At 31.2% G+C, this 9,383-nt stretch overlaps 2 protein-coding genes across 3 annotated transcripts; both read right to left on the bottom strand.

Moving 5' to 3' along the window:
* Positions 1 to 2,293: 2,293 nt before the first annotated feature.
* On the bottom strand, positions 2,294 to 3,355 carry LOC124540768. Its single transcript, XM_047118480.1, has 3 exons — positions 3,047 to 3,355; positions 2,693 to 2,960; positions 2,294 to 2,616 (listed from the first exon to the last, which is right to left on the bottom strand). Exons 1-3 carry the CDS (start codon positions 3,287 to 3,289, stop codon positions 2,294 to 2,296), a joined length of 834 nt encoding a protein of 277 aa, XP_046974436.1. The 5' UTR covers positions 3,290 to 3,355.
* Positions 3,356 to 5,057: 1,702 nt separating this feature from the next.
* LOC124542868 lies at positions 5,058 to 8,576 on the bottom strand. Of its 2 annotated transcripts, none has more exons than XM_047120758.1 (3): positions 8,149 to 8,576; positions 5,932 to 6,121; positions 5,058 to 5,449 (listed from the first exon to the last, which is right to left on the bottom strand). In XM_047120758.1, exons 1-3 carry the CDS (start codon positions 8,401 to 8,403, stop codon positions 5,151 to 5,153), a joined length of 744 nt encoding a protein of 247 aa, XP_046976714.1. In that variant the 5' UTR covers positions 8,404 to 8,576; the 3' UTR covers positions 5,058 to 5,150. The 2 variants fall into 2 exon arrangements, with proteins under 2 accessions (XP_046976714.1, XP_046976721.1); XM_047120765.1 differs by lacking the exon at positions 8,149 to 8,576 and adding an exon at positions 6,508 to 6,840.
* Between the last annotated feature and the right edge of the window lie 807 nt (positions 8,577 to 9,383).

Here is a 9,383-nt window from a genome sequence, read left to right as displayed (position 1 = left end):
CACCATCAACCATAGACAATGACGCTGTAAGAAATATTAACTATTCCTTATATCATCAATGTGCCACCAACCTTGGGAACTAAGATGTTATGTCCCTTGTGCGAGTTTGCGTGTAGTTACACTGGCTCACTCACTCTTCAAACCAGAACACAACGATACTGAGGACTGTTATTTGGCGGTAGAATAACTGATGAGTGTTTGGTACCTACCCAGACGGACTCGCACAACGCCCTACCACCAAGTATCTAGATTACAATTTATCATTTTAAAATCGAATATGAAAAATCTACTGCCTTTTCTAATAAGTGATTTTAAATTATATGAAAACATTCTTGTTTCTTACAAACCATCAACGACTGAGTAAGTTATTTCTGTACAGGGGGTTAATAGGCATTGCAAAATAAATCAAGAACTTCGTAGTCGAGTGCACTTGCTTTATCTTTGATTATCGATTAGGTCAATGCTAATTGGTTGACATATCCGCGTACCCGTGAAGCAATTAATTAAATGCAATTGTTCGATTTTTAAATTTATCGCTTCTTCTCTCAGAAGTGTCAAAGTGGTCAGACTTATTAGGAAATTCATCTAGTAGACAAAAAGCTAAGCAGTGGTCACAATTGGTGGGTTAATTGACATAATTTAGTCATAATGAAGTTCCTGTCTGACTTGCAAAGTGACCTGCAGTTATATAAGGTTATAGGTTACTTGGCACATCCTCACAAACAATATTATTTAGCTAATCAGCTAAACGGACAAGATCCTTAACCTATTATTCGAGTGCTTAAAACTCACTAATTAAAAAATAATTTAATTAAAGCAGTTGCTCGTCTAAGTTCCAGAACGATCTCTAAATAACCTAGCTATTTAGATGAAAGGTATGATGATATGGTAAAGGATTACGTAGGGCTTACTAAGTTATTCAGAACTCTGAAACTTAGATAAAAGCTTTAACTGAACCCACGCCAACGCCTCAAAGTAATGAAATAGTGTGAAACTTCAATTTATTTTCGTATTAAGTCACACAACTTGAAAATGAAGCTGTCAGTAACGTCCGAATGAGTAAGTATTTTGCAGAAAAGAGTATCTAACTATATAATAACATTGCCTCCCTAAAATAATAGAAAATAAGACTTTGTGCTGCTTGATTTTTATTTACAATTTCTCCTTTTAATAAATATAAAATATTCTTTTAGTAAAGTTTCAGGCACAAATGTCATGAAGAACTCACTAAGTGATAATGTTCATAAGTTTAAAAACACAACAAAAAACAGTGATTTCATAAAATTATACTTTAATCATTTTAACAATTTTAAAAGGTTCTACTTGAAAACAGTAAGAAAATAATAAAAAAAGTAAAAACGACGCCTAGTAGAGCAAAAACAAAATGACTTATCCTAGGTTTATATTACATTGGTGATTGATTTGATATTTCTATGGTACATTTTGCGATGTGGGCATTGTCCTCATAACATTTACCTCAAATACGTCGTTAACGTAGTTATAAAGTTTTTATCACGGTTGACTCCCATTTTATAGCCAATAAAACTCGCATTTAAAATTAGAAAAGACATATTTAATATATTTTATGATTCAGTGACTTTAGTTAGTTATCCTGGTATTGAAGACAATGTCGTAAAATGTAAATAAGAAACTAATATAACAGCCTGTATAATGCTGGGCAAAAGCACCAACAATTTCTCCCTTTTTACTATGATACTCTAATGCAGTTGGCGGATATACAAATGGATTACAACGAAACATATATCTTTGACAAGATATTTTCGTCCACCGCCAAGCATGTCATAAGTTATTATAAACATATATCAAGTAAATGAAACATTATATCAGTGGTGCTTGCTCGGAATTGAACGAAAAATTCAATCTTCATCCTTTGCTTATCTCTAATTAGCCTCCTTAGTTCGTTAATCTTTACTTGTACTAATCTAAAATGTTGATTAAAATCAAACATGCCTTTTTGACACGCCTGGTATATTCAAGGAATTTAAATAAATGTAAACTGTAATCAATTAAATATAATATTATACAGATTCTTTAAAATAATATATCCATTGTATTTTATCATGCTTCTCTTTAACAAAGCATGAATTAGACAAACTTGTATGAATTACCTGTATCTGTGTAGGAAAGGTTACTGAAAGCTCAATCTTGTTCTATTGTAAAAGAAGTAGTTTGTTTTATTTTATTTAAGAATATGCAACATTTTTATGATGACACATTATATAAACTGTAATATTAAATCAATAAGGGTATTCAAATGAAACCACCGTATATATCAAACATTTATTGTTTTAAATACACTAATTAAAACATTTGCAAAAAAGCATGTAAATAAAACGACAATAGATGTTATAAGAGTAGAAGCCGAACATACAGCCGCATATCTATAAATATTAGGCAGTTCAAATTTATAGAATTCCTTCTGGTATTTATACCATTCCCACCGCTGAACCTTTGAGGGCGATCTTCGAAGAATTAAAGAAAATATACCACCGTTACCAATTTCAGAACAGTGGTTTATAATAAGGGTGTGTGGCGTGACCTTTATCAATCGGATCACATCGGGATGTCTAGGCGGATCGTCCGGATACCATACATCTAAAAAACAATAGTAAAATTGAATTTGTAACGTAAAACGTCCACGATGGAATATAATGCTATATTAAATACAGACCTATGCCTCGAGACATCATCTCCTTTTCCAAGGGACGCAACTTATCCGCTGTCCAAAGGCCAGGTTCTACTGGATAATACAGATAGACTTGTTCCAGTGTATGACCATCTTCATCCCATAATATCCTAACTCGTTTTTCGTCTTCTATATTCCTCTTAACCTTTCTTTTCAATCGAACATCGAGCCACGGTCCCGCCATTGCGTTTGGTGACCATGGATTGCTTTTTGAAGATCGCCAATTTTGATCTGAGAAATTTTTTCGCCATATCTGAAAGGTAAAGCAATTGTTAAAATATTTCTTTCATAAATAACTTAATTTGATATTATTAATCTTATTAAGTCGAATGTACTCACGGACCAATCGATCCAGCTGTCTTTATATTCATACGTAGCGTCTGATATGTATAGAGTAACGCATCCGACTTCGTTGGGCATATTCGTCATGTCTGGATTGTGCTGGGCGTACCCGACGCCGTACCACACCCCATAGACCTCGTCCATGTTCACACGGTGAGACCACCTTATAGAGTCACCGCAAAGCCCTTTGCTTTGATGTACGGAGTTTAAAATAAGATATGCAAGCAACAGACTAAACATGATGACACTTGGAATACTGCGGAGAATATGGGGCAAGGCGTCGGTCGCGGCCGCATCGCATTTAATTAGCAAATTGGTTCAGCAAATCTTAAATTTTATTTCGTAATCGTGTCATTAGTCTGTATTAATCGTAATTAAACCATTTCAATTGGTTTCTTGTTTGTCACTTACTAAAACCATTAAGTCAATAAGATTTTATATTGTTGACTTTTTTTTATCCTACTTGAACTTGAGCTGTTGACTTTTTTCCTTGTATTTAACAAGGAAAAAAGTCAACAGCTTCCTCAACTTATTTATTAGATGCTAGTCCAACACATAACTTGGTTGACTATAAAATTTACATTAATTTTTTTTTATATATTACATATAACCTATTAAAAGGCTTTTATTTAACAACTTGTTACTGAATATGTGTGGGTCAATTTTGCAAATGAATATTAAGTTACATTTAACCATGAACTGAAATTTTGCAGAGCCTTTTGTTCCTCGTTCATTCGTTTATCGTAATGGAAAATTTTCCATCCAAAAATTATAACATTATTCAAATAATAAAATGTAACTGTACATATGTATGGAAAGAGTATGTTATGTAAAACTTTGTTATTTATTTCAATTCAGTTACATAGTAATTAAAAAAAATCAAAAAAGATATTAACAAATGTCATGAACGTCCTTATATTCTTAAAAAATGAATACTGATAATATTAATTTGGGTAATTAACCAAGATTTTATAAAATTATTTAGTCTATTTAACATTATGTAGACTAAAATTAATTATATCACATTTTTAAGAATCCTTTGACCTGATTTGATAGACAACTAATATAATATCATTGAAACGAACGTATTTCTTTTTGTGGCTTTTATTTGTTTCGGGAGATTAATGCACCAATGTCATGTGCAAAAGTAACTTACTACACATCATTTTCGACGACATAGAAGATTAAGGTACTGTTTTTAAGTCAATCTATAATATTTTAAAAAGGAATCTTAGATAATCTATATACGTGCTTGTACTTATAATATTTGTTTTTTTTTTTCATTTTTACAATTACTTTCTTTTAGTATTAGTTGATGAAGTTTAACATGTTGTTTCACTACCGATTACAAAACATTCTTATGCTGAGAATGTCTTGATTCTACACCCAAAATTGGCTGCAAAGGAAGGATCTACGTACCGATTAACGTATAGCAGGGAACTTATATGTACTATAATAATATATTTTTGATTTAATTGGTGTTATTTATCCCACATTTCCTTGAAAATGCTCGGAGCTGAAACTAAATTGAGATTCCTGTACAATTTATTTCCTGAAGCTTCAAAGGCTTCTAGTTTCTACTTTGGTTCTACAATATATATATTTAAAAGCGAAGTACCACTGATTAAGACTCACTCAGAGATTCCGATCTCTGAAACTATAACATCTATAAACTTAGAATTTCGTAGGTAAAGTTCGTTCTTATAGGTTGTGAACATCCGCTATGAACGGATTTAACGCCACCCCTTAGGGTTTCATAAGTTAGGTACTAGATAATATAACAAATATACATTTTTAATCGAGCAAGTTTAAACCTTAATAAAATAAATATTAAGTTGAAAATGTGTAATCAAAAGTTAAACATTTGTGTTCCTTTGTTTATTTTTTTTTCTACAGATAGACAACAGTTTTTTTGGATAAAAATTTCATTAGTCATTTGTATGATCGTTTGTATAACGTAATATATATAGGAATTAATTGGGAATAAATGAAATTCAACTACTTTATTTAAAAATATAATATGAACTGACCACCATATACAAAATGTTTAACTTAATATAAGTGATGTACGTTTTATTAAAATCCGATTTGATTGTTCATACTAACGGCTTTTCCAAAGGAAAAACCCAATAAAAAGAAAAAGAAAGCTAGACAATTTTAAGTTGACAGCAGAATTTTCGCACACACGTTTCAATGAAGAAGTAGACAGGTTTTTTATAGAAAATATATTATGAATGCTAGCTAAATCTTCAGGAGTGAGTTGGTTGTCGTTTCTTGCTAGCACGACACTGTAGAGCTGAGAATGGGGCAGCCTCATACAGAAGTTTAGGACCAAGTGGTTGTTTGAGACCTTCAGCACTTGGATGACACCTCCAAAGAAACGATACATTTTGTCGACAGCTGAAAGAAGAACGATACCGGATTAATATTATTCTGATACAATTTCAAAATGAGTAATTTAAAAATACATATTGATTAATTTAAGTTTTTAGATTAAAAAAAATGTTTCCTTTCATACTAGAATAAAGATATTTAATATAAGAATTAAGATATAAATTCCTTCACTAAAGTCCGGTTACTTTATTCTAATAAAATGATCCTTTTCGTTTATGAATTACAGAATTTTATTATTGTTTTTAAATCCTATTCATTTTTATACATCTACTCTACTATCGTAGCCTACTAATCCAAGCAAGCTAATGATAGTTTGTGAATAATGCGTTGGCGTTACGAGTATGTCAAAGCAGATCGGATTATTGAGAAAATTAAGTAATTATGTTAGTAGCATAAATCCCAAAATAGGCGCTATTTATAAATTACTATGTTGAATTTGACATACAAAATATTTTCACAAAAGGAATGAATGAATGAATGATACTCACATTCATAAGGGACGTCTGTTGGCCAAAATCCTTTATGAGAGGTATTGACTTTGATGTGATAGTCATCCTGATAATGCCCCTCGTGCCATTCCAAAACGAAGTGCCGTATCCTGTACTGCTCGGGTAGACCATAAGCACGGTTTACATATGGAGAATTTGTCATAGGTGGATATGGTGTTGGAGGAGTTGGCTGAAAATACAAAAAATACATAATTACATATTTTTATTAATATATAAAGCTAATTATCAATATAGCTTACGAACTTATTATAATTGTCGGCAATAGGTAAAATGGTTGAAACTTTAATAGTTATCAGGTAAGTGGCATTATTTACATACGTATATACCGGTAATTAATTAGTATGGTATAAAATCGATATAAAAGTATGATTAATCGAGTAGGTTTTAATGTTACCAGTGATAGAATTTGACAGGCTGTGTAAATTCTACCGTGAAGTGCTACACAAAAAATTCTGTAACTCTATTCCAATACGTAAATTACATAGAAATGTTAATTACATATTTATAATATATATATCTCGTCTTCAACCCAAATATTTTAACTGAATCACTCACAAGATCTCTGTTCAACAGTCCACCGCTCACATAATCTTCAAATTTCCGTATTTGAATGATAGGACAGTAAGGATTGTACTCGGTTTTAATAGCGGTATCTTTATGAAATATGTACTCCCTTATATACCACATCCCTAGAACAGCTTCTTCGTCAAAGTCACTAATCGGATGTAAGTTTGGACAGAAATTAACGTTTGTAGCGATAATTTTGTCGAATAATACTATTATAATTATTGTAAACGAGAACATTTTAATCTAGTTAATTATATACGTAAGTTAGAGCCACGAAGTCAAATGTTTAATTGAAGGTGCTCAGCTACGGACGATACATGCTTATGACACAATTACGTCGTTCACTTTTAACCTGTTAATTGACTCACCGCGACCCCTCATCCTGGATCCTGACGTAAGATACGGGTTACAATATCATAATACAGTACGCAGAAATCTATTGTTTTTATAGGAGAATATTTTTTTGGAAATTATGTGACTATTTAAAAACACTTGCAATCGAAACTACATCAATTTTTATATAGTAGTTTACAAAATCGTGATACTGGATTATGTTTACAATGTTCTTCGATTTCAAATCTAGATTTAGATGAAAAATTGTTATTATAATATAAATAAATAATACTCGTGAACTGTAAGCATGCTAGCAGCAAATATGTATCTATATAGAAGACAGTGTATCAAACTTTAAGGTGACCCTCAAAGAGTAATATCGAAAAATCCAATTCAAAATATACTCTATTATATTAGGCTCTACATTAATTTTTAATTTTCCAATTTATGTTATTAATTTAATGTCATTACCTTAGTTGCAGATTCTACCGAAAAGAACGGACAAGAACTGAGGAGTTTTCTATTTTGTTCTTTATTTCACCAGTAAAATTATAAAAGATAATAGATTACACTACGCTTTTTTTATTATCTATACTTATTATTCATAAAGAATATGCGCTGAGAAAAGATTTTGCAACATTTATGATACTTATTGAAAATTGCGAAAATCTACCATTGTACACTGGTGCATACGTGTACAATATACGGTAGCCTACCGATCAATGTAATTAAATCAGTTATTATTTTTCACACTGCAAAAAATATAATAATATTTATTTTTATTTCTTACAGATTAAATCCCACTAGACTAGTGCTAAATGTATATAATTTGACATTTTACTGATATCACATTTGCAATGTATACACCATACGTATAAAACTATGAATATTTGTAATTTTATGTAATCAAACATATTTTTTTAAAATAAATAAAAAAATGTATCGTGTCTGATATAAAGCTTAGTAGAACAAAGACTTATATGAGTCATCACATCACATCATGAATACAGTATTTTATGTTAATATTTCCACTTAAAAAATAATATTAATGTCACTCTCATATAGGTAATTATTTATCCTTTATCAGTAAAGACCACAATGCATACATCCATTTTACATCATCTATTTTCCGTTATATACCGCAAATTTTAAACAAATAGTCGCGAAGTCACTCGTGCGAAATACGTTTAATGAAATACAATTCTAAAAATATTGTCTTAAAACAAAATAATTATTAAAAAATCTTGAAATTAATTTTATAAATTCAATAATTTGATACATAATATAAAAACACACCTGTATATGAACTTCTCTGATGTCAATGTAGAAACACTCATTGGTATGTTCGATTCTGTATTCCCCCTTCGTATGAGGTATTTTTTCTACCCCATACCAAATGCCCGATATTTGCTCCAAATTTATATCACCAACATACGGAGATAAGTCATCACAGTATTTATCATTTTCAAAATAATAATTACTTTGGCCATAACATTGTATGTACCCTGACATCAACGCGAAGGAAAGAATACGAAAAACTAAGTAATCCATTGGGCTAACTTTATTTTATAATCCGGACAAAATCGGATAAGATTTCGGATAAACAGAACCGGGAATACTAGGCGACTATACACTACAGGAGGTGTCGCGCAGATTAACCGCCGGATTTAGTAGAGAAGAAGTGCATCGGACACGTGGGCGGACTCCCAAATGAAGCAGCACACTCGCTCAATTGAAAATACCACTGGACTGGTAATTTGCTAGTTACGCTTGAATACTTCCTCCATAAACATTATTAACTGTTTGACAGTCCCCTATCATAATAACACCACTTCATGACAAAACAAAAACGAATTCATTCATACTTGTTTCAAATATAACATAAAACCTAATAAATGCTCCTTAAGCTTTGTATATAAATAATAATTTGATACATAAAGTTTTCTCAGGTTTCCTTCTCATAGAGAAAGGGCTAAGTTTTCCTAAAGCTTTTCCCGGCATACTTAGGTACTAGGATATCAGAAACGTTAGAATATGGGGTGGACTAAAATCAATACTCTCCAATGACGTCACGGAGGGTGTTCATTGATCGCCACCGATTAGACTCTTTATAACTTTATTGATTTAGTTTCTATGTGTGGGTATGCAAACACTTGTATTGATACGATACTTATGATAATATGAATAAATATGTTATGAAAGAGATGCAAAATACTTTTTATCATGACTAACGAACACGTTGGTTATTTAACGTTAATCTAAAACATATATTATGATATACCTATATATCGCAAATATTAATTGAGCTAACACTAACTTGAAGAAAAATGGAAGCTGTGACGCAAATGTCAGTTGGAGCGACCAATGACGTCATTCGTCGTAGCTTGTCCGAGGTTTAATGCTCTATGTGATCAGAAGTTCAAAGCGCGACTCATTTTATATTACTTATTTTTGAAAGGTTTTTACTAAAATATATTTTTAATTAACTAAAAACTTCGAGAATATTAATTATTAAATAGATAGAATACAAT

This window comes from Vanessa cardui, chromosome 2, assembly GCF_905220365.1.
Source record: "Vanessa cardui chromosome 2, ilVanCard2.1, whole genome shotgun sequence".
In the NCBI taxonomy this organism is placed as follows: domain Eukaryota; kingdom Metazoa; phylum Arthropoda; class Insecta; order Lepidoptera; family Nymphalidae; genus Vanessa; species Vanessa cardui.
Note: the sequence above shows the minus strand (reverse complement) of the source record. Positions and strands in the feature narration are given on the sequence as shown.